The sequence below is a fragment of the Ostrinia furnacalis genome, unplaced genomic scaffold, assembly GCF_004193835.3.
Source record: "Ostrinia furnacalis isolate ACB-3 unplaced genomic scaffold, ASM419383v2 OfSCF6924, whole genome shotgun sequence".
Lineage (NCBI taxonomy): Eukaryota > Metazoa > Arthropoda > Insecta > Lepidoptera > Crambidae > Ostrinia > Ostrinia furnacalis.
The window spans coordinates 249,612-275,684 of NW_021137163.1; the positions used below are offsets into that span (position 1 = coordinate 249,612).

General features: G+C 41.0%; 1 protein-coding gene across 1 annotated transcript in view; it reads left to right on the forward strand.

Annotated features, from left to right (window-relative positions):
- eIF2Bbeta (eukaryotic translation initiation factor 2B subunit beta) overlaps positions 1 to 18,306 on the forward strand; it is a 133,472-nt gene extending 115,166 nt beyond the window's left edge. The window contains 8 exon segments of the mRNA XM_028318484.1: positions 1,871 to 1,981; positions 2,748 to 2,855; positions 3,235 to 3,303; positions 3,766 to 3,921; positions 4,723 to 4,809; positions 5,356 to 5,557; positions 6,076 to 6,188; positions 9,059 to 18,306. Coding sequence (XP_028174285.1) covers positions 1,871 to 1,981; positions 2,748 to 2,855; positions 3,235 to 3,303; positions 3,766 to 3,921; positions 4,723 to 4,809; positions 5,356 to 5,557; positions 6,076 to 6,188; positions 9,059 to 9,121 — 909 coding nt within the window. The 3' untranslated portion in view covers positions 9,122 to 18,306.
- The last annotated feature ends 7,767 nt before the right edge of the window (positions 18,307 to 26,073 follow it).

The following is a 26,073-nucleotide window of genomic DNA, read 5'->3' on the forward strand; positions in this document are numbered from 1 at the left end:
TGTACATACTTACTGTGTACCGGTCTAGCTGCTGATGGCATTAGCGATAGGCCTCCGCCGGGCCCAGGCTCACACCTCCCGGTCGACGGCGACCCTCCAAATATTTTGACTAACCCCACATTTTAAAATTATATTTTATTCTTCGTGTACAGCATGCTTCGATTTCCCACACTCTTCAATACCCTGTGAATGTGTTCCGTGTTTTACGTGTATTTTTGGCCGCAGCAAAACTCGCCCCGTGTGGCCGGGGGTCGCGGGCGCCTGCAGCCAATCGCCGCTCGGCGTTTGTCCGTGCGCGCCCGAATTCTGAACCACACTGGTCGATTTTCCCTGCGGCTATCGCTACACTTGTTTACTTAGGAAATTTTGCCGCTAGCAACTTGAGCTTTGATATTTCGTAGATTGTTTCCAAACAGATACATAAAAAATATTTGGCTGGTCGCTTTGATTATTATTAGAATTTGGCTGTTTCCTAAAATATGCTCTTTAAATGTGACCAATAACAAAATTCCAATTTAACCGATCGCTGGCGAGTGATGTTCGCGGGGGCGGTGTAACACGGGCGCTGTGATTTACTTTCAATAGCAGTAGTGGAGCACTAGGTTTTTTTCTCGTTCTACTTTCAGTGTGTTCATGTCATACAATCTCACCGTTTTGTATATTTATATTATTACCCCTAGTTATCTTATATTCATCGGCACTGTCCTTAGCGTAAGACTGTTGGTGGTGTATATTTAAATATATTTATATTATTATACATTTTATTTCCTCATTATTGTTTATTTGCCGATTCATTGTCTCAGACACGTTTATGTAAATCGTTTAATATTATTATATTATATTTAAGCATGTCGTTTTACTTCATGTCATAATGATTTCTCGACGGCTTGTTTATTTATTTATACATTCCCGCGTATGTCATGTTGACCGCTTCATAGGACGAGACGAGAATCTGTACGCTTAACCGAACTCAAAAGTGCTGTTTCTGTTATGGTTTATGGTTTTTGTCTTAATATGGCGGCGAGTATACCACGATATTCTCATATTTCCAAATGCATTCCCTAAAAGAAATCTTTCTTAAACATCTGATACTGCTATCTTATATTTTCTCGACTGATTTTTATCCTTGAGTCACAAAAGTGAGAAAATCGTGGTACACTCGCACCGAATAATATGGAGAGGGTTATAACGCTCGAGGGGGATACACACGACACATGCGTGATAAAATTAAAAGAATTGCTGATGTGTCTTTGAAATGATGTGCTAGAAATATATTTCTTTATTCGAAAGATACTCTTTCTTTTTCTTTCAATCTTTGTTATTTGGCATCTTGACATTGAAAAACTTACCATAAAACAAAATTTAAACAACGCCAACACTCATGTAACTTAAAAATTGTTTAAAGTTTTCATAAAGATAATTAAAATCATTGCGTCATATTTGAGACACTTATTTCTGAGTAAATATCACATATTATATTCAAAGACCCATCAACTCAAAGGTCCGTATCATGAACGTTACTCGGGGCTACCTAAGTAAACTCCGACAAACTTTACTTCGACATTACGTTACTCCGACATTTCTGAATATCGACATGACTTTACTTCGACATTACGTTACTCCGACATTTCTGAATATCGACATGACTTTACTTCGACACAACACTACTCCGACAAAGGATATTCGCCTTTGTCGAAGTAAAGTCATGTCGATATTCAGTAGTGTCGGAGTAACGTAATGTCGAAGTAACGTTTGTCGGAGTTCAGTTTTTGAGCCGTTACTCGGCGGCTCGAGTGTGACGTTCACGGCGCGGGCCTGAGTGTCGTGTCAGTCCCCCGCCGGGCGCGAGCTGACGCGGCGGCGTGCGCAGATGGGCGGCGTGTACGCGGGGCTGCAGTACCACGGCGGGTTCGCGCCGCGTGCGCCCTTCGCCTCGCCGCCGCACCACGCGCACCATGCGCACTACCTCGCCGGCTCGCAGGTGAGTATGAGAGTCCAGTGCCTCATCTTCTTCTTCTTTCATTATGGCAACGGTTTGGTTTTGAGAACCATGATTTCGCCAATGTCACGTATACAGTTTTGACAAAGTAACAAAGGGTTTACAAAAAAACAAAAATATCTAACGTTTCTAATGGCGTCAATGTTTTCTATTTATATAGTAAAATCGACTTTTTTCTTAAGAAAAATCGATTTTTTCTTAAGAAAAATCGATTATTTATTAATCGATTTTTCAAGAAAAAAAAAACGATTAATTAAAAATCGATTTTTTAACTACAATGTCACATCCCTAGTATAGTGCATGAGCCACGGCCTCTGAGAGACCACTGTTTGACTTCCCATCTCCCCCTTAGAATGCCACAGCGAGCACGGCCTGTATGTAATAGACTACTACTCGACTTCCTATCCCTCCTTGAAATGCCAGTGAAAAAGGTCCAATGACTTCCAACGCTACTGATTCAGCGGGAGCAAGAGCTGCTAGCTAGAGTCTCATTCTGGCATCAGAAGCGTTCACCCACGCTTTTAATGATAATGATTCTATCTTTCAATAAAGCTTACTTAATTTGACAAATCAACCAATTTTTTAAAGTTATTATATTTTTGCATTCAGTTTCTGTAGTCTGTACTAGATTAATATGACTGAAATGAAAAGTTACAGGATCTTTTTTACATTGCTACGGGAGCTGTAACTCTGCACTTATTATTATGCTTATTTATTAGTGTTACAACCCCGTGTAATATTCTTCCAGCGCGCTGAAGGTGGTCGCCTGGAGATGTTAGGTGGCGGCGAGGGCGCGCTATCTCCACTGCAGGCCGCGCCCGATCTACATCACGCGCCGCTGCTGCTCGCCACAGAGGTACGTGGCAGGGGACTGTCGCGGCGGGGCAAGGGGACTGTTCATGGAAGGGTAGTGGATTGATAATGGCAAAGAAGGGAAAGATCGCTGCAGAGCAGGGGACTGATGATGGCAGAGCAGGGGAATTATCATGGCAGAGCAGGGGGCTGATGATGGCAGAGAAGGGGTCTGATCACGGCAGGGCAGGGGACTGATCACGGCATAAGAATGGATTTAAATGGGGAATGTATTTAGACTGGCCTTAGGTGCTACATGAATTATGCTACAAGTTATTTATTTTCAGTTCGTCACTCAAACTATACCGAGAGAAAATCTTATGTGTACTTTTTATTGTGTTTAGGTATTAATGTTTATTTTAATTTATCGTTTTTTTTTCTAGGCGCGCGGTAGTCCCCTGGAGCTGATGGCTCCTCACCACGCGAGGCACGCGCTCTCACACCATCATCACGTAAGTTTATCATTATTTTATTTTATAGAAATCTAGCGTAGAAATCTCAGTTAATTTATGAACTGAAGATTATTATTTATTTTCATAAGGTGACAAAGTTGACTGAGTTTCTTCCGCCACTTCTTGAATAAAAGCTTTTACTTTGTCTTAATGTTTAATTACGTACTTACAACGATACTCTAGTAGTTCCACAAAAATATTTCAAAGCCCGACGATGCAATGGTCCTCGGTTTGATTTCTTTTTTGTCTTCTCACTCTTGCCTTGGAAAGGCTCGGATTATAGACTATAGTGTTTGGGATAGGCAGCTGCTGGCAGCGAGTTTCAGTCCCTAGCTGTTCGCATTATAAAAGAGTTAGCGAAACGCTTAGTGCGAGCTGGTGGAATGTCTCGGCACTTTAAAACAACATTGTTTCTGTAATTGGTGTTATTTATTACATAGCTCATTGTATTTGTCTCACCAGCGTCGCAGCGGTTCAGGCGTGGGCGTGGGCTCAGGCGTGGGCGTGGGAGTTGGCGTGGGCGTGGGCGTGGTGGGCTCGGGTTCGCGCGCGGCGCGGCCCTACGTGCGGCACGCGCCGCGGTGGCCGCACCACACGATACACCACATACATGCGCAGGTGAGTTGGGTAGATCAATTACTATGTCAGTTGTAAGTTACAACTTGTAACTACTGAGGTTTCAATATAACCATGGTGTCACAATTTATGAGCTGTAGCTGCTGTTTATCAGGAGGATAGGCGTCAGACAAAGCCTAATTGAATTAACAGTATTAAACTATAAGCTGTATGTTTTCCAAAATCAAGAAAATACGTTACGGAACTTGTTCCTGTCCAGGTGAATTTGTGGAAAAATGTTTTTCAATTTGATGCGACTACTTAGAGAATTCTTGTTTGTAGTTACAGCTGGTGGTCTTTTATTTTAGTAAGTTAAGTGTCAACTGTTCTTCTGAACAATCACTCATCAGGCTAAGACACTGTGTCACGGTTTGTGGCTTTAGAGGCAGTGACATAATAGAATTTAGATTAGAAGTTAGATAAATAAAAGATAGATTTAAGTTAACAAGTAATTTATTTAGATTTATAGTAGTGAGAACTCTTAGGGAGTGGGTTGTCGAGCAAACTATCGTATCGCACAAGATTCGTCACCGGTGGTAGTATATTCAAACCACTGTCCTCGCTAGCGTTGATGGTGATGTGGTTTGGTTCTTCGAGATGGTAGGCCCGCAGAGTCGCCGACGCGCCAGACGGTTAGGGCCGTACGCACTGTGGTGTAGGGCCACTTAGAATGTGCGCACGGGCCATCCGACACGGCAGGCAGCTCTGCCGAGTTGAAGACCCAGGTGGTAGTTTCGGCAGGGGTGACCATGCATGGTGTAGTAGGTAGAAGAAGATGACCTTATCATGTGTCTATTCCCTCAGGGTGGCGGCGGACTAGTCGGCGCGGCGTTGCCTCAACTGCACGTGGCGTCGCCACTGTCGTTGCCTCCCCCTCCCCCTACGTATCAGGTTAGTGGTTCATTGCGATATAATGTTTCTGTGTAGTTATTTGAAAAATGTAATTTTGTTAGACAATTAGAAAGTAAGTGAAGTAACTGTTAATAAAAAAAAAATTAAATACGTTGTAAATATTGATTGTCTTCTAATGTATGACTTGTTGGTTGTCCTATTAAATAAATAAAATAAATGAGGAACCTTATTTTTTCATCAGCGTCACCAGACTTTTTTGGTGTTCTGAGCCTGTCCTTAGAATAACTACCAACAGGCACATTCGGTCACATAAGTCTCATATCGTTCGTTCGTTTCAGCCAAATGACGTCCACTGCAAAGGCCTCCCCCAAGGTTTTCCACAATGCACGGTCCTGCGCTGCGCGCATCCAGGCTCTTCCCGCGATCTTTACCAGATCGTCGGTCCACCTAGTGGGCACGTTACGTCTTCCAGCCCGTGGTTGCCACTCGAAAAATTTTACTGCCCCAACGGCCATCGTCTCATATACTTTCGCATATCGAAAGTTTGGTTGTCACGTGTACCTAACAGTCCCTTGCCACCCGCAGGTGTTCCTGAACCTGCTGGCGATGTTCCCGGTGTCGCCGTACGCGGAGGCGCGCGAGGACGCGGGCGAGTCGCCCGAGACAGAGAACTACGAGGCGCTGCTGTCGCTCGCCGAGCGCCTGGGCGAGGCCAAGCCGCGCGGGCTGGCGCGCCAGGAGATCGAGCAGCTGCCCAGCTACAAGTACTCGCCGCAGACGCACCAGGGTGAGTGCCAGGGGACTGAGGCGCTGCTGATGTACAGGTGAAAGTGACGTGCCAGGGGACTGACACTCGTCAGAGACGGTCGGAGCTAAGAGCAGGCCAAGGTACTGGTAATTACTGTAATTGCACCGTTGTATGTGACATGCCAGAGGACTGATATTCGTAGCAATACCGAGTTCAGTCCACGGGACACGTACACACAGCTTCATGGGTAAAGTTGACTTGGAAATAAGTACGACGTCTTCGCCAGAGTCTCTAGAAAATACATCTTGAAGAGCGCTAGCTGTATAAACTGTGTATAAGTGCCCTGGAAAGGGCCTATGTACTGAATAAAATATTTGAATTTTGAATATTGCAATACGTATTTTTCTTTCTTATTTTATAAAGTTATGCCCAAGTAATATTGTATTTCTCTTCTCATCTCGAAAGTTAATTCTGCCCCAAACTATCTTGAGTTCCAGCAACTGTTTACTGACTGTGCATTTGTGATGCGGCAGTAATACTGTTTGTTTCCCTTGCAGGCGAGCAGGCGACGTGCGTGGTGTGCATGAGCGAGTTCGAGGCCCGTCAGACGCTGCGCGTGCTGCCGTGCGCGCACGAGTTCCACGCCAAGTGCGTCGACAAGTGGCTGCGGGTACGATCAATCAGAATCACAATTTTATTTGCGTAAAAACATGGTATATAGCCTGACCAGGAACATAAAAACCCTGGCATAGAGGCGCGTCAATTGCATTTGATAGTGCAACACTGAGTACAGTCGTACCTGTGTTAAATTAATAGGCTAACTTTATGTATCAGGATTCAGGATTACGGGCTAATTTGATATTTTCATAAATTAACGAAAAAATATTATTANAGACGTGCCAGTGAAAGTGACATGCCAGGGGACTGACACTCGTTGGAGACGGTTGGTGCTAAGAGCTGGCCAGGGGAATGATAATTACTGCAATTACACTGTTGTATGTGACATGCCAGAGGACTGATCTTCGTTGCTATACCGATTTCAGTCCACGGGACCCGTACACAGCTTTACGGGTAAAGTTGACTTGGAAATAAGTACGACGTCTTCGCCAGAGTCTCTTGAAAATACATCTTGAAGTTGTATAACAATTGTACTACTGCAATACGTATTTATTTCTTTCTTATTTTGTAAAGTTATGCCCAAATAATTGTCTTTAGTTGTTCTTCTCATCTAATTAATTCGACTACAAACTATTTTGAGTTCTCATCATCTGTTTACTGCTTGTGTTTATACTGACTGTGCATTAGTGACGCGGCAGTAATACAGTTTGTTTATGTCCCTTGCAGGCGAGCAGGCGACGTGCGTGGTGTGCATGAGCGAGTTCGAGGCGCGCCAGACGCTGCGCGTGCTGCCGTGCGCGCACGAGTTCCACGCCAAGTGCGTCGACAAGTGGCTGCGGGTACGATCAATCAGAATCACAATTTTATTTGCGTAAAAAACATGGTATACAACATTATTTTTTGTATATAAATCGGATTTCATAAAATTTATTTTGTATGAAATTGTGTTGGACACAGTAGGCGACGTGTATGAGCGAGTTCGAGGCTTCATTTTACATTCTTCATTTATTCTTCTAATACGTGGGATGTCTACCCCCAAGGACAGATGGCCTCATGGAGATTGTAGGAAGACACAACGCCCAGCTAATCTGGAAACCATTGTGGGAGGCCTATGTTCAGCTATAGACATTTCGCTTGAGATTCAGTAAAGATGTGGTGACTTTGCTGAGAACTCATCTGATATTTAATATCACCCTTGCATTGACCAATTATCATTATTTGTCGTTGATATAAATCACAAACAACGTATTAATTAGTAAATGTATGCTAGTTATTGATCTAAACATTTACTTTTCACAGTCTAACCGCACGTGTCCAATCTGCCGCGGGAACGCGTCGGAGTACTTCAACAACTCCGAGTGACTCGCCCCGCCCCGCGCGCGCCCCCGCCCCGCCGGCCGGGCCTGCCGCGGCAGCGGGCCGATACTAGTGCTGCTGCCGCCACTCATACTGCGCGCCGCGCCGCCGCCAGCGGTACCGAGAAGGCGACACTTTTAACGCTATCTACTGACGCGAATCGAAGAAAAATGAAAATGTGGAAACAGGATTTCACATGAAGGCTAAAGTGTAGTGAAGCGCGCGAAGCTTGATCGCATACGGGTCATATTTGTGTGAGACTGTGAATTGAACTTTTTAGGTTTACGTTTGTTAGTTGTAGGCGGTTTGAAACGGTCGGAGGTCCTTTTTTGTCGCCGAGCTTTAGAGAGGGACCCCCGATTTTGACGTGAAATTCGAACAAAACGCAGTCTGCCCGGTGTTAGTTCACACNGATGCTCCCGTTACTCTAGCTCAGGCCCGTCCAACATACGGCCCCAATAAGCCCTTCAACCGGCCCGCGGCGGATATCCTTAATAATATGTGCTAGAGTGCTTACCAATACTTTCGCTAATGGGTATTTTTTGGCCCGCTACGGTTACAAAAATACTAATCCTGGCCCTCCACGAAATTGAGTTGGACACCCCTGCTCTGCAACTTGTACGGGACAGGCGGCAGGCGACGTGCGTGGTGTGCACGAGCAAGTTCGAGGCTTCACTTTACATTCTTTATTTATTCTTATAAATATATAGGATGTCCAGTATTTTCCACTGTCCACACACAAGGACAGATGGCCTTGTAAAGGTAGTAGGAAGGCGCTGGATGCTGACTGCTGCTAAACGGCCAGTCACGCAAACATTGGGGGAGGCTTATTTTGCTGTCTATGAGACTAAGGTTTCGCTTCAGATTCAGTAGAAATATGAGTTGAGGTCTCAGCAAAGTCACTACACTTCGCTGAGACCTCAACTCATATTTAATATCTCTTTCATTGAGCAATATTGGGGGTCACTACAAAACACAAACAACGTATTACCACAGAATAATAATATAAGTACTACGTACAGAAGTTTTACTTCGCGAAGGTATTTAAAAAAATATATGCTCAATGTCATTAACAATATGGTGTAATTTAGCCTGTCTCAAGAGTCAAGCACCATTTTGTTGACAAACGTCAGTGATCGGCAATGCGCCGAAGCTATAGCGCTGACTTCGGTAAAATGATGTGACGTGAGGTGCCAAACTGCGGAAAATGGCGGAGGAAATACATGATTTATCATGAATTATCATGAATAATATTAACTACTTATTTACCTCTCAGTGTCTTGAGGCAACTTAAAAAAGTACATTCTGTGTTTTTATTATTATTTAGGCAGTTAAATACTGCACAGTATTTAGTACACCATTTTCTTTATTTTCTTCCATCATACACAAGAATACGCGTGCGTGAGTCAATGTTCGCTCGTATATGAGGCCTTGTCGACTAGTATCCTATAGGTGGGCCATCGTGCGTGTTTTGTTTTCGATGTAAACTCGCGGAGATGAACAGGCCTGGTATTACTTGGTAAATGTATGCAGTATTTTTATTGATCTAATTATCACTTCCCACAGTCTAACCGCACGTGTCCAATCTGCCGCGGGAACGCGTCGGAGTACTTCAACAACTCCGAGTGACTCAGCGCGCGCGTCCCCGCCCCGCACCGCGCGCGCCCCCGCCCCGCCGGCCGGGCCTGTCGCGGCCGCGGGCTTCTACTAGTGCTGCTGCCGCGACTCATACTGCGCGCCGCGCCGCCGCCAGCGGTACCGAGAAGGCGACACTTTTAACGCTATCTACTGACGCGAATCGAAGAAAAATGAAAATGTGGAAACAGGATTTGACATGAAGGCTAAAGTGTAGTGAAGCGCGCGAAGCTTGATCGCATACGGGTCATATTTGTGTGAGACTGTGAATTGAACTTTTTAGGTTTACGTTTGTTAGTTGTAGGCGGTTTGAAACGGTCGGAGGTCCTTTTTTGGCTGATCCTTAGCTTTAAAATAGGACCCCCGATTTTGACGTGAAATTCGAACAAAACGCAGTCTGCCCGGTGTTGGTTCACACGGACGATTTTAACGCTAAAGTGTCAATGTTCACCGGTCAGACTGTAACATCTAAGTTTCCGCGTAATAGGTTTTGGACGCTATTTGTGAAGTGTTAAAGTCGTTTTCGCATCGTGTAGTATTAAGTGCCAGGACGCTTGAAGTGCGTTTGCCAAAATATCGTAATATTCCTTTCTAACAATGATTCCTTCGCTTTAGTGTCGTCGCTCGACAAAGTGGCGACGAAATAACCCGTCAATTTAGTTGTTAATTAATTTTGGAGTTACCGCGCCCCGGAATGATCCTCACGTAAGTTAGTTGGGTGTAAGCATGTTAGTCGGCCTTAGTTGCGTTAGTTTAGTCGTTTAGTTGAGGCCTGAGCGGCGCCGGGGGACTGACGCCAGTTTTAGTTAAGTCGCAACTAACTCGTGCAATCGGACGCGCTGATTCCTTTGGGATCAATTTTAGATAATTCAATTTGTGCAATTCTTAGATCAATTTATTGATTCATTATGAATTGGGGTGTTTCTCATGCAATATAAAGAATTAGTCGAAAAAAAAGTTTAAATAATTACGAAAAAATGTAAAATTTTATAAGAAAAAAAAGTTGTTTATTTAATTTTCGTTAAATGTAATAGTGCAATTAATTATTTTTGCTTATCGTAAATAACAAATAGTATATACGTTTTTGTTTTTACATTATTGTTAACATTGTTACACCATGTGTTATTGTGTGTTACACGAATTGTTATCGTTGTATGAAGTAACGGAGCGTTGGTCCCCGGCGACGCAGCCGCGTTTTTACACTTCTTTTATTTTCCTAAACTTAAGACTAAGTTTTCTTGATTTTCTGTCAATGTGCACATAAAGTTCAGTTTTCAATCGTCAAAAAAATAAACATTACAAAACCATCATAAATATTTTACATCTGTTCCGTGAAAACAAGATAATTTAGATTGAACTTCACTATTGGTAAGTTCATTTGATCATCTAATAATGCTGGATAAATGAACTTTTGTTACAGAGACGGAAGAAATCTTTATTTACAGTATTCGTTAAACTGAATGTGTGTTACATTGGTGGAATATCAGAGACAGGTCGTTATGTACATGGATAAATATATTGAATGGTGTTCCTGTTGTATGTTTGTGTTGACTTCTTTTTGTTTGTTTTTAATCTTTGGGTGGATGTGTTTGCGCGGTCGGCGGCTTAATGCAATAGTATTTATAAAAGTTATTCCCAAGTAAATTCCAAAGGCGTAGACAAAATCACAAAACTTAACGAATATCCAAGTAGCAAGAGCGAATGTGTGGTTTAGCGCCATCTAGCGGCAATAGTGTAAAAAGTCTCGCCTCTGCCGACAATAGTATTTATGTCAATGATAATAAAGTACAAAATCATACATCTTTAGCCGCCGGTCGCACGCTCGTTGTGGTCCGCACGTGCAATAACCGCCTGTATGTATACGTGGGTAGGGTTCACTTCGCCTCGGCACGACGCGTACTTGGCTGGGACTGGGTTACATGTTGGTTCTTCGAGCGAGCTAAAGAGCGTAACGTATCGCTTAATATCTTGAATCTTTAGGAAAGAACAATTTATATTTCTATTCTCATAAAGAGCCATCGGAGTAGCTGTAGCTTTTATATGGGAGAGAGGTCTAGAGTTCAGAAATGGCGCTTGTTCCCAATGAGTCACACCCAAACTCGTTGGGAAAAACATTCCCATCCAGTAACACTGGTACTGATCATACACATAAAGCACCTTTAATTTCGGGATATAAGAAATTTTATTCTAAAAAAAAACAATGTGCAAATACAATAAAAATCAAAATAATTAAGTACTCTAATGCTTACAGTAAGAATATACAGGTTAACGAGTAAGGGTGTGACTGGATAAGATTTTTTTCCCAACGAGCAACAGTGTTACTCTTTGTAACAGTGTTACTATTAATTTGTAACAGTGTTACTCTTTGTAACAGTGTTACTATTAATTTGTAACAGTGTTACTCTTTGTAACAGTGTTACTCGTTTAGGTGTGACTCGTTGGGAACAAGCGAGAAATGGGGCAAGGTCCCATCCTGGCTGGAAAGAGACAACAGTATCCCGCTCCTGGTTGTGAAATTGTGCTAAAACTAGTAGGTCTGGCTTGTATGCGTGACGTTTGCGGGACGCTCTGACAAACGCTTTAACCAATTCTGGCAGGTTAATGTATTCTGGCAAGAAGGATCGAGTGGCCAAAATTATAAAAGTGGAACGAACGCAGTCCATCAATTCTGGGAGATCGGTTGGATTATTTCTAGAAGATCTTTTCTTTTATCACAATAATTATAGACATGAATTATTTTATTTACTCTCACTTGATGTGCCTTATTGCTTGTTTTTAACTGATTCTAGCAATAAAGTTAATGAATTCTAGCGAAGTGTTAGTTTGCTTTGTTTCGACAATAATCTTGTTGTTTTATTTTGTGTCGTGTAACATATCCTATCGAGTAAGGTTGTCTCTCATAGAGACGTGTACATACTTTACTTAAATTAATAACGAAGGCTTCGTTTTTCTGGGAAGTGCTGGCAACGTTAATGAACTTTTTCTCATTGTTTTTCGTTCGTTTTTTTTAGATTTCGTAGATTGTCATCACAACTAGATTGTAGGTAATCATTAACAAACAATGCAGTCGACATACGACCCAATGGCAAATACGGTCGTTAAACCAGTATGTTACCTACTTATCTTATTAAGAGTTAATTAGGCTTGTGCTACATGTTTGCTCTAGGGTTGATTTTAAATGACAAAGACTCATCGGATAGTGTAAATTTCGCGTCGTTGCCAGCTCTCTGCCTTTCTGCTACTTGCTATTCCGTCAGAGCGGCTCCGCGGCAGGCAGTAGTTAGCAGCCAATATTCACAGATGGATTCTCTAAAGGTAAAACAGAATTTAGGTACCTACCTTTGTATAGAAATTATCAAAATTGAGATTTGCAAAAAAAGAAAGAATGTTACTAATCATTGTAAAATGTCCCTATGAAATATCTAAATCGTCTTTGTGAGAAAAAATGGTAAAATCTGGTACCTAAAATCTGTTTTATTGATGCAAACATCTCAAAAACCCAATAATGTCCATTCGATTTCATTCCATACCTTTCCAAATGATATTACTAAACACTTAACATTCTCAGTGTGTTTTAATTGTACTTGTTATTTTGTATTATTCAATTATTGCGTATATCATTGATATTATAAATTTCACCAATATTTGTAACTCAAAGTGGGACACTTCCTAATTATTTCCGCAACCTCAGCTCATTCACAACCAATATATTTTTATGTTGTTGGTAAAAGGAGATCACACTTAAGCAAGTTAATGTATTCTGGCAATATTATAGTTAAAGCAATATTTAAAGAGACTTGAAATTATGGCAAGTCAATAGATTTATAGTTGACAAAAAAAAATCAAAAGTTTAACGAAATGTGCAATACTGAAACAAATTATAAACCATTGAAGGTTGAGTAGAATTAACCAACTGCGAACCTATAATGAGTAAATTGCTACAGTAGGTACTAATATTGGTGAATTATTTAATATACGTAATTCTGTTTGTTTTTCTTGTGACTCTAACAGCCCCGAGGTTTGATATCCAGCTTCTGCTTTTTAATCAATGCACGGTGTACTTACATATGAATCGCATCCAAACATTTTAACAAAATCTTCACTGCGTTACGGTTTGTGGTGACGTAACACTTTGTGCTCGTAGCTCGGGGCTTCGTGCCATGTTTCTGATTGTTGTCCATCGCGAGTACTTCCCGGCCTGATAGGGGGCGCCACTCGCGACTTGACACTCGATAAAACCACAAACAAACTATATGGGGTTCAGAGAAACGAAGAAATTGACAATATTGGCATTAATGAACTAAGAAATGTAAACACGACGTTAAAACTACTGAATTATCGAGTTGCAAGCGGCGAGCGAGGCGCCCCCACCACTTCGTCCTTGTATAGTTGTATCGTTTACTAGTTAAGGTAGTTACTACGATTATTATCTGGCATTTTATTTCTTTAAGCGCTTCCCTTTATATATTATTTTTGTCTCCAGTATTTTAACGTTTGCCGCTTTGTTAGTTTTGGTTTTACGTAAATTGTAACGTTGTGATTGTGACGGTGGTCGAGTTTTATGTATTGTTACATTTTGCACGGATTGTAACACTATTTTTGTAACATTGAAAATTATAAATGAGTCATTTCTCTTTTAGAATTTCTCGTGTAAAGAATACAGTAAATAGATATGTTTTTTTAAATTTTGTAGACTATTGTGATGTGTTTTATGACGCTTGTGTTACAATCTGTGTAGAATACGGAATGTCACGGATTAGTGTGTCTTCCTGCGGACTGGTTCCGTGTTATATAGCAATAAGGTTCATATTTGATTGCAGTTGGCCAGCTCTGTGAGACATTGTAAGTTTTTTAGTTGAATTTTATGTTTTTTTTTTTACAAGATAGTTCATTTTATCAGTTGGTAGAACATTAATTTAATTATTGTTTTTACTATTGTTGATTGGTTAATATTTTCAAAAAATACTAATGTAATTTGAGTTTGTTTTTCTTTAATTCTGATTGTTTCATCGTGTAAAATGTATTTCCAAATTACAGTAATTGTTATTGAAATTTTTATTGTTTTGCGTTGCATGAATTGTTTTGTCGAGCAGGGCTGCCAACCGCATAATATTGTTTCGTTTTTCGCTCATATTATATTACTTTTAACTAACGCATATCACAGTTACGTAGACAATAGTGTACGCTTCTCGCTCGTGCTAGCATAGGTGCGAGCGAGAGGCAAACAATTGTGTACGTTACTAGTGGACGCGTGCACGTCTTGTCTACATATCGGATCTGCCGACTCCGTCTGTCGTGCGGCGTATATACCTGACTTTTCAAATTGTGTGAATTATGCTAGGCTAGTTGAATAAATCAAAAATTATACTTAACTTTTTTATTGTAAAAGGAAATTAAAAAATGTATTGTTATTTTAGTTTGTTTGTGCTGTGCCACGCCGCATTGACCGGAATCTGTAATAGTAAATATTGACGGGAGGAGTGACAGCTGTCAAACAAATGACATCTGCTTTTTGTCCACCTGGTTTGCGAGTGCTCATATCTTTCACATTTATTGCAATTCTTTATTATATGGCAATAATTGTAGTTGCCACACGAGGACATTTATTGTATTTGCAGCTATCTAAATATTCTAGCAGGCAGAGATATATTTTGACAGCTGTCACTCGGCCCGATGTCCAAACGCCAGCCATTTTACCAAAGCATCGCGGCGGCCGCGCTGTGTCTCGCTCGCGCGGCGCCGCGCGCCCGCCGCGCCATAAGATGTGATCACATCGCGCCGGTCGCCTGGCAGTCGCCAGTCGGTCGCCCGTCGGTCGCCCGTCAGTCGCCCGTCAGTCGCCTGCCAGTCGTCCGTAGCGCGCGTCTCGTCCGCCTCGTTGTGCTCAGTCGTTTTTATTTTATTAAATGCACTGCTATTGTATTTTGAGTTGTTTTTATTTGCCTCTTTTTATCCCCGAGTTATGAGGTATTCGAGTTATGCTGTATTTTTTTCTTTTCTTGACTTGATTCGGTAAAAAGTGGACTCGAATGTCGTTAATTTTTTGTTGCCAATTATTTTTTAAAAATATTATATTTTTGTTGGCAATCAATTAAAGAAAAATGTTTTTTTGCTGCTCTTAAATATCATACAGGTTGCACATACATTTCAATTTCAGGTTTAATTTTATTTGAAGTTTGCTATTCGAGCACTAAGTTCAAGGCAGAAACAGTACCTTAGTAGTTGTAGCATATCACTAAGTGCCAAAGTTTAGTATTTCCTCGCGGAGCTTCGGAACGCTTGGAACATTACACAAGCTGCCAATAACGCTTGTTCACAGTTTATTGGAGTATTTAATAAGATTTTTTATTATATTTACAAAAATTACGTAACGGTGTTGTACTTTAGAAATGTCTAAAATGAACGAAAAAATCGAAATAGTATGTAGGGACCACTTTGTTTCGAGTTTTTAATTATGAAGTTGTCACGCTACGATTGATTGTAGATATCTTTTGCTATCCCAGAACGATTACAATAATAAATTGGGTCGTTACAATTATGAACATAAATTGTACAAAATGAAAAACTAAATGTTGTAACCTTTACATTGCAATCTTTATCATAGTAATAATTATTGATGTTTGTTTTGTGAAATGTTCAACTTCTATTTGTCAATTGTCTCTAATTTTAAAACGTGTACACTACCCTTTAGATGTGATGTGGCCGACCGCTTCTGTAAATGATCTGTAATTATTGTAAAAATGTATCAATTGATCATAAACTTTCTCGAGTGTTGTCAGTCGTGTAAAAATTTACCAAATTGTTAGAGAGTGTGACGTAGAGTCTTGCCACTGCTTCAGCCGGGACGGCCGGTCGCGGCACTGTCCATTACGATAGCGTAGAGTAGCGTGTACATAGCCCTGTATGTAACGCCCGTGTAATCATAGTGAACATATAAAAGTATTTTTGCATGAATTATTGTAAAGTGTCTGGTGTGTGTAGCGAGCCATGTGACTTTATTTGAAACGATATTACGGTTGCTGTTAGCGATCATTTGCTGTTTATTTTCCAAATAATTCGGTTCCTGAAAACCGATTCTGTTATTTCTAATTGTTCCATTGATTCCTAAATGTAAAATGAAAGTCGAAAGTTACTAATTTGACAAGATGTAACAGAATCGGGCCCGTTTGAGGCCAGTTTGGGTCCGCTTGGTGTGGTGATCAATGAGTTGCGCGGTTCGTTCCAGTTTCAGGGCCTTTAGTGTGTGTAGTAGTTTTCGAGACTAAGTAAAGCACATATTGTGATGCGTCGATGGCCGAAGAGCCGCACTATGCAATAAATTTTCTATACGATTAATAAGTAAACGAACACGATCGAATGGCGCTTGCGGCGCCGCGTCGTTCCTCATCCGAGTTGCACTTATATTATAGTGTCGTTTGTAATCTTTACTTTGAATAAATAGATGTTTATAAAAACCGTCAAACAAATTCTAAATTCGTGTATTTAAAGTTTACGAATATTTACGAATTGCGTAATCAGTTTCTAATGTAAAGATGTTTTGTAACGTACTCGATATCTATTGTTTGGATTAGAAACTTCGATGGGTCCTAAACCGTTCACATTTCATGTAAAATTGTAAAGTAGGTGTGGTCAAGGTGTGAGTATGATGTACTGAGCTTGGACGTGTTAACACTTTCTGGAAACTACTAATTTTTCAGCCATTTTTCTGCACTAACTGATATTTTATCTGTAACGAATGGCAACACTTATTCGTTATTGCGTTGTGTTGGCAACATTCCCTCGTCCAGGCCCGGTGGTGTGTCAGTGCGGTAGGTTCTCGAATGTTGGGTGTCGTGAGCGTTCACCTTTTATATTGGAAATTAAGGTTTTTGCGTCGGCTAATAGCTCCTTGATAAATGGATGTTCAATAAAATTATAGTACTTATAAATTTATAGACAATAGATACAAAATTATCTAAAGCTGTGGTTAAATAGTATATTGAAGAAGCTACCTCCTACGCGTTATAACACCAAAGTGAATTTAATAGATGACTAGTTAAATGTTATATAGCTTGGTGCAGGGAGATTTTCGCATAACGTCGATCCATTTTGTTGTGCACCCTCAAGAGTTAATAGACGCACTATCTTTATAGTTCGTAGCATTCTCCAGCTCCGCAAAGGGCTCACTTTAATAGCGTAGTGTTACTTCCTGGTTTAATGGACTACTTGGAACTGGCAACACTGTAGATATGTACCATCCTAGACTGCATCTCACTTAACACCAGGTGCGATTGCGGTCAAATACCTGCCTTGGCTAGCATAAAAAAAAAACCTTTGGTTATTTGGGAGATATCATAGAGGTAGGGATTCTCAGATGGTTCAAACCCGAAGTGCAAGTGTGGTTTTGTTCCTCAGTCGATGAAGCACATGATGACATGCCCTGCGTGCCCAACCAACTGCACGCAGGAAGACTTGAATGCTACTGACAACTCCACTCTTGTAGCAGAGTTTTGGGCGGACACTGTGTAGGTTTGCTGTCGACACGACAAGAAGAGATAGAGGTAGGGCTTTGGGTAACGCGCTAATTGCCAATTAATAATTTAATTTCCACTAGTAAGGATCGTTATTAAAGTGAGCCCTTTGCCTCAGGCGCTCCACCCGCGAAACGCGAGCTATCAACTTGTTGCTCAATAATTAAGTATTGGTATTTTTTCTGAGTATTGTAATGTGTGTCCTTAGCTCGTGAGTGCCGGATTATTCATAGCTGGCGACAGCTAAAGCCGATTTACTTAAGTGTGATTACCGATTTGTACCAATAGGACTGGCGTGATCATTGTGTAGCAGTGATATTACAATTGAGACTACATACGTGAGGAGTTAGGTAGCTAACCACTGAAATCCTAAGTACAAAACATAAGATCAATTAACTTAATGACGTCAGTCCTGTACCGCGATCCTGCTCCGCAGTAGCAGTTCTTATAATTATAGGACCAACCTTTTGTAATTTAATACTCGATTTAGTAATGGTCTGTACGTCACGCGTCAGCGCGAATCCTTGACGAACGTTCGTGGCTTGCGAACACGAGACATCACATATCCGTGCGTTGGGTTCAAGCTTCGAATGGGGAATGTTTAAAAATGCGTGGAAACAAAGCAATAATAGTTATTAGGATCCGCGTAGTGTTCAAATTTAACGTATTTTTACACATTAATGAGTTATACACAACCTGAGAAACGATGTTATGCGTCACATGTTTTTGTAATTGTCATGCTCGATGCTAATAAATATGTTCGTAAGTCACGTTCTGGCATTATTTGTATTTTATCTTTGGCTCTATTGTAACGCAGCGACCCAGTGTAGCAAGTAAGACGGGTCGAGTGACCACTATGCCACTACTGGCCTGCCTTCGTTGCTAGACGGTCGCTGCCCGCGTGCTGCTGCATTGTGACTCCAACTGTTTGNGTGTGTAGCAAGTAAGACGGGTCGAGTGACCACTGGCCTGCCTTCGTTGCTAGACGGTCGCTGCCCGCGTGCTGCTGCATTGTGACTCTCAACTGTTTGTTTCATTATATAGCTATTTATTTGTATTTCATATTGTTAAACTGACTTTGAATTAAAATAACTCTTTAAAATGTGTTTTATTGTGTTTACTCGTCTGATCATTCTTACGAGATGTAGTGCCTTGAACCTTTTGTGCTACTGTAGAAACGAAATGAAAGATTTAAAAAGAAAATAAAACAGTAATTACTTAAACTTTTTGCACAAAAAAATGTAATTTTCGGATTTAATACCCTACCTACAGTATTCTCTGCCAGTTAACATTGATTAATTTAAAGGCACTGGGTCTCTATCAGAAGGAACTCTAGGGGTGGAATCTCCATTGGCGTGGGTTAACGGGCAAGGAGATAATATCTTGGATGGTTGACAATCACTTTTCCTACAATTTAACATTCCACCAAACTCAACACGCTTATAAAGATAACCTCGCAGCCGCCTGCTCACACTTGACATGACATAACCGATTGACAGTTATCTTTTTCTGCGCATCAGTCGGGTGTTACGTTTAGGAATCACAAACCTTCTGCTCTACAGATTTACAGATAACATAATATTAAGATTGGTACTATTAATCATCAATAATAATTTGCAGCATCNTAGTTTCCGTCAACCTGCACCAACTTTCAACGTCTGAGTCAGCATCCTCCATGTAAAACTTGATGAGTTGCGTAGCGTAGGTGTGCATGCTGAAAGATTTATCTCCTTTGAATAGTGCCCTTCGAATCCCACTTCTGATAAAGGCACTGGGTCTCTATCAGAAGGAACTCTAGAGGTGGAATCTCCATTGGCGTGGGTTAACGGGCAAGGAGATAATATCTTGGATGGTTGACAATCACTTTTCCTACAATTTAACATTCCACCAAACTCAACACGCTTTTAAAGATAACCTCGCAGCCGCCTGCTCACACTTGACATGACATAACCGATTGACAGTTATCTTTTTCTGCGCATCAGTCGGGTGTTACGTTTAGGAATCACAAACCTTCTGCTCTACAGATTTACAGATAACATAATATTAAGATTGGTACTATTAATCATCAATAATAATTTGCAGCATCTGTGTCCGGCGCCGACAAATTAATAATTTTAAGATACCTAGTTCAGTGGCGGCAGTTTTTTAAACTATACATTTTATATGATAGAAAAAGAGACCCTACATACAGATGTCTGATGAGAATAATGACAATAAAATAAAATTTCAAATGAATTGCGAATCGCGATCCACAACGCGTGAAACGGAATAAACAGGAGAGTGAGATGGTTATGTTGGCAGCACTGGGTGGCTGGCGCCAAGCGAGGGCAAAACATGGGGCGGGGAGAGTTATGAGAGTAAGTTTTGATTTTGTGTTTCTAAACACAAATAGTGTGCAAATCTGGGATACTCGTAAGTTTTCGTATGCGGTGAGTGCTTGATTTATAACATTATTATTGACCGTGTGAGAGATTATTTTGGTGGATAAACATCATGGCTTTACGGGGTGATGGGAGATCGTTCAGGAGCTCGTAGCCGTGCTGCGCTATCATCATTACTTACACGACGATGTAAGAGAAGAAAGTCAAGCTCGTGGCTTATTATGATACAAAGTAATTATCATTATGAGTTGATGATGTTAAAAGCAGTCACTGTAGATAAGTTCCACAGTGTTTTTTATAAGAATACCCTCATATAGGTACTTGCTTAAACTACGCATTAAACATGAGGGTTGACGCGTTATGTTTTATTAAACTTTTCCGTATTGTGATTGTGTCGCTTCGTGTGTTTAGTTACTACTGCGCCGTGATGACAGTGGTTGGTCGTCGTCACCATCAGCACTACTCATCCTGAGGAACAACAAGCCTACAAGAAGCTGCTGAACCAATGTGCATGAGGACGTTATTACATACTGTGTAAGTTTACTACTTTTTTTTTTAGTTGATGTGTTATTCAATGATGTAAAATCATGGAAAATTTACTAACTTGCGGTCCATGAGAGCGTCACGTCGGTTCGATTCCTGGGCGACTCTGACGACTTTTTTAAAACATTCGGATCACGTTTATTCTAATATCATGAAGAATTTCATGTCTTGATGATTCAACCAAACACCAAAGAAGTAAATTAAAGTTATATTTCTGTCGTTCCAGGGTGCCTGCAGCTTACTGCGGGACCGTCAGCCACTACGGCCGTCAGCTATCGCGGCGACCACCAGCAAATGGAGACAGCCTACGAGGAACAAGTGAAGGCAAGTAAGTAGAGGTAAGTAATGGTAACAAGTTAATTATTTTGTTTTAAGCAATTTGTATCTCTAATTATGAGGCCTCCATGCACCTACATTACATACTCGTAAACGATGTTTTGTGATGTGGAGCAGGCCGACGTGTGTCAAATATTATGCATGGATTATTAATTTATCGCATTTTATATTAAAGGTTTTATTTGATTTTTTTTTTCATCGTCATCATCATCATCATTTCAGCCATAAGACGTCCACTGCTGATATAGGCCTCCTCTAATGCTTTCCACGTTGATCGATTGGTAGCGGCCTGCGTCCAGCGCTTCCCTGCTACCTTTACGATGTCGTCGGTCCACCTTGTAGGTGTACGTCCCACGCTGCGTTTTCCGGTACGCGGCCTCCACTCCAGAACCTTTCTGCCCCATCGGCCGTCAGTTCTGTGTACTATGTGCCCTGCCCATTGCCACTTTAGCTTGCTAATCCGTCCGTCGGGCTATGTCAGCGACTTTAGTTCGTTTACGGATTTTTTTATTTAATACTAGCGGCCGCCTGCGACTTCGTACGCGTGGATCCCGTTTTACCCCCTTTTCCCGAATTTTCTTTGCTATAAACCTCACGGAGCCCGAGACCTTTCCAACGAATGCAAAACCGTGGAAATCGGTTCGTGCGTTCTGGAGTTATAGCGTCAGGGAGGAAAACCCGACTTATTTTTATATAGTAGATTAATCAATGGCAAGTAAGTAACAAACAATGACGTCACATTTCAGGAGCAGTGTTTCCGCTCGTGTGGCGTCGCGCGGGCGAGGACGACAGGTTCGTTTCATGTTACTTATTTCAATACTTAGTCTTTATTGAGCACATTAAGCTAGTTACCTACTGCGCTAAAAGAATACCTAGACGATAACTTGTAGTATCTGACCCTCTTTCTTCCGCTTTGCTATACAATATTGAACAATATTATATAACTTGCTGACCCGGCGAACTTTGTTCCGCCTTAATGGCAATAAATAAACAGACTTTTTTTTATTTCGAACGGGATAAAAAGTATCCTATGTCCTTCTCCTGGCTCTAAACTGACCCGGCGAACTTTGTTCCGCCTTAATGGCAATAAATAACGGGATAAAAAGTATCCTATGTCCTTCTCCTGGCTCTAAACTACCTCCCTGACAATTTTCAGCTAAATCGGTTCAGCCGTTCTTGAGTTATAAGTGGAGTAACTAACACGACTTTCTTTTATATAATAGATGTCCATCAAAGGAGCAGACGATAGTTTCTATACTGAAATACCTAATTTACCTATTTAACTTGATGCATCGTTATGCACAACTCTTTCTGTGCTTGTTTGTTATTTCATAAAATGATAAATTAATGTTCTTTTGTAATTTCAGGCGAGTGCAGCGGCGTCGCGGCTGAGCGGAGTTCGGGATGAAGGCGCTTGCAGCCACCAGCGGCCAAAGAAAAGGATTAAGGTGACCAGGCTAAAGTATTGGTAAAGCCTGGTACGTGAGCACGTAGATTCCCGTCCAATGACCCCAAGCTGCCCATTCTTGTCGCTCGCGCGTAATAATGTTGCTATCGCGCTCGCACACTCACTGCGGGCGCCCGTCGCACAGGCGCGACAGCAACATAATTACACGCGAGCGATAAGGATGGATAGCTTGGGGTCATTGGACAAAATTCTACGTGCTCGCAGACCAGACTATAGTACCTATTACTTGTAACAGAACAAAGAGCCGCTCTACGAAATGATCAAGTGTTCCATTCACGAACCAAACGTCGTTACATGTATTGTACTGTTCGTGAGAACTAATAGAAACCTGAAATACACTGTGTCAACACAAGTGACTTCATATCATGAAAAGAAACAATCGCCCGTATTCACAAACGATGCTTGCTTAAGTGAAGCAGCAAATCGAACGCACAGCGTTGAATAGAGCTCTGTGTCACCCTGTGCGCCATAGTAATGTTTGTGAATACGGGCGAATGTTTTCGTTCATCATAGAAAAAATTAAGAAAGAAAGAAACATTTATTGCCATGGACATTACAGAAGACAAAAGATGAAAATAATAGAAAAAAAAGTAAATAAGACATATATCTATTATATAAAATAAAGTCGTGTTAGTTACTCCACTTATAACTCAAGAACGGCTGAACCGATTTAGCTGAAAATTGTCAGAGAGATAGTTTAGAGCCAGGAGAAGGACATAGGATACTTTTTATCCCGTTATTTATTGCCATTAAGGCGGAACAAAGTTCGCCGGGTCAGCTAGTGTGACATAAAACATACAATGAAAGTGAAAGTAAACTGAGCAGTGCCACCCTGTCGCACAGCGATGTCCATCGCAATGGGACCCCACTCAGCATATGCCATGGCCCCTAAAAATTACAAAGACAAATCCCAGTTACAAACGAAACTAAACTTGGTAAACTAAAATTTTAGTTTAATTTAGGATTACTGAATACCATTAATAATCTCTGTTTCTGTTACAGAACTTTCAAGTTGAAACACACTTAGGACATCTTCTAAAACATTGCCTAAGAAAGTACAACTGAAGATTTATAGAAAAAGAGACCCTACATTCAGATGTCTGATGAGAATAATGATAATAAAATAAATTTTAAATGAATTGCGAATCGCGATCCACAACGCGTGAAACGGAACGAACAGTGGAGAGTGAGATGGTTATGTTGGCAGCAATGGGTGGCTGGCGCCAAGCGAGGGCGCAACATGGCGGGGAGAGTTAAGAGAGTAAGTTTTGATTTTGTGTTTCTACACAAATAGTGTGCAAATCTGGAATACTCGTAAATGCTTGCGGTGAGTGCTTGTTGTCTTTATTATTGACTGTGTGAGATATTATTTTGGTGGAGGGACATCATGGCTTTACGGGGTGATGGGAGATCGTTCAGGAGCTCGTAGCCGTGCTGCGCTATCATCATCAAGCTCCTGGAGTGGCATAAATAATACATTATCATTCGAATTGATGATGTCAAAAGCAGACACTGTAGTTAAGTTCCACAGTTATCAATTTTTATTGTTAAATTCAATAGAATAGGACTACCCTCACCCACTCGCTAACTTGTTTTTATGAAGATGGTTGTCTGACATGTAAATTTTATTTTCGTATTGTGATTGTGATGCTTTGTTTGTTTAAAGTTGCTACTGCGCCGTTATGATTGTGGTTGGTCATCGTCACCCTCAGCACTACTTCGCGATAGGAATCACAAGTATCAAGACGCCTGCTAAGCCGCTGCTGAACCAGTTAATATGCGGATTAATTGTTATAATAATAATTAATTATTATCTACTGTGTAAGTATTCTAGTAGGTAACTTATTTTTTAGAAAGAGTGGAATTTAGTAAGAAGTTAATGTAAGTCAATGGTAGAAAATCTTGTAACTTGCGTCACTTGCGTGCAGTACCTGAGACCGTCGGTTCGATTTCTAAACTACTCTTGCAAGTTTTTGATGGTCATAGTTATAAGTCTGCTTCTAAAATTCGTAAAACAATCGGAACACGTTTACTTGCTTTAACTATTTATGACTTGAAGAATTTCACGTCCATAAAACAACCAAACAGCAAATAGGTTTATTAAAGTTAAATTTCTGGTTTCCAGGGTTGCCACTGCGGGGACATCAGCCACTAAGTACGGGGTCGCGGCGTCCAGCATCAACGAAGACAGCTGGCTAGTCTACCGAACGAACAAGTGAAGCCAAGTTAGCAGTTCAAAATAAGTAGGTATAATTTCATAATGTAGTGCAGTCACACAGATAAATTTTTGGAGTTATTTTAAGTGAAATTTCTCGAGAAAATAATATAAATTGTGATTGTATGCAATATCTCTGATGAGGTTTTCATGCACATAAAATAATCGGCAAGTACTCGTAAGTAACAATCTTTGACGTCACGTTTCAGGAGCGGTTCAGCATGCGGCGCCTGGTTGAGGACAACATCAGGTTCGTTAATGTTCTACTCGATGGTTTATCAATAACAGACAATAAGCGAAATATGCTTATTATAAATAAATAACTAGCGGCCGCCCGCGACTTCGCCCGCGTGGAATTTTTCGGTTTTTTATACAACCTATGACACTCAGCAATAATGTGGCTTTCTATTGGTGAAATAATTTTTACTATCGGTTCCGTAGATCCCGAGATTATCCCTTACAATTTAACAAATATACAAACACACAAACATTACCTCTTTATAATATTAATTAGACAATTTTTAAATTATATCTTTGCAGTTAGTTTTTGGATTTTGATATACTAGCACACATAATATTTAACTTTAAAGGATCGGTATGCACAACTCTTTCTGTGCTTGTTTGTTGCTTCATAAAATGATAAATTTATGTTCTTTTGTAATTTCAGGCGAGTGCAGCGGCGTCGCGGCGGAGCGAAGTTCGGGATGAAGGCGCTTGCAGCCACCAGCGGACAAAGTCAAGGATGAAGGTGACTAGGCTAAAGTATTGGTAAGGCCTGGTCCGTGAGCACGTAGAATTTTGTCCAATGACCCCAAGCTACCCATCCTTATCGCTCGCGCGTAATTATGTTGCTATCGCGCTCGCACACTCACTGCGGGCGCCCGTCGCACAGTCGCGACAGCAACATAATTACACGCGAGCGATAAAGATGGGTAGCTTGGGGTCATTGGACAAAATTCTACGTGCTCGCAGACCAGACTATAGTACCTATTACTTGTAACAGAACAAAGAGCCGCTCTACGAAATGATCAAGTGCTCCATTCACAAACCAAACGTCGTTACATGTATTGTACTGTTCGTGAGAACGTAATAGAAACCTGAAATACACTGTGTCAACACAAGTGACTTCATGAAAAGAAACAATCGCCCGTATTCACAAACGATACCGCTTAAGTGAAGCAGAAAATCGAACGCACAGCGTTGAAAAGAGCTCTGTGTCACCCTGTGCGCCATAGTAATGTTTGTGAATACGGGCGAATGTTATCGTTCTTCATAGAAAAAATTACAAAGTGAAATCCTAGTTACGAGGGGAGGCTGAAAAGTTTTGAGCCTAGGGTATTAAAAATGCCGATAGAAAAGTGTAAAAAATATATTTTTCTATTTAATCTCCCTCTACTACAACGAACTTCTTACATTTGTGTAAAAGAGCTTTAACCCACTGAAAAAAAATTCGCAATCTTTGCCTTCGAAATGAGCCTTTAACGCCGCTTTCA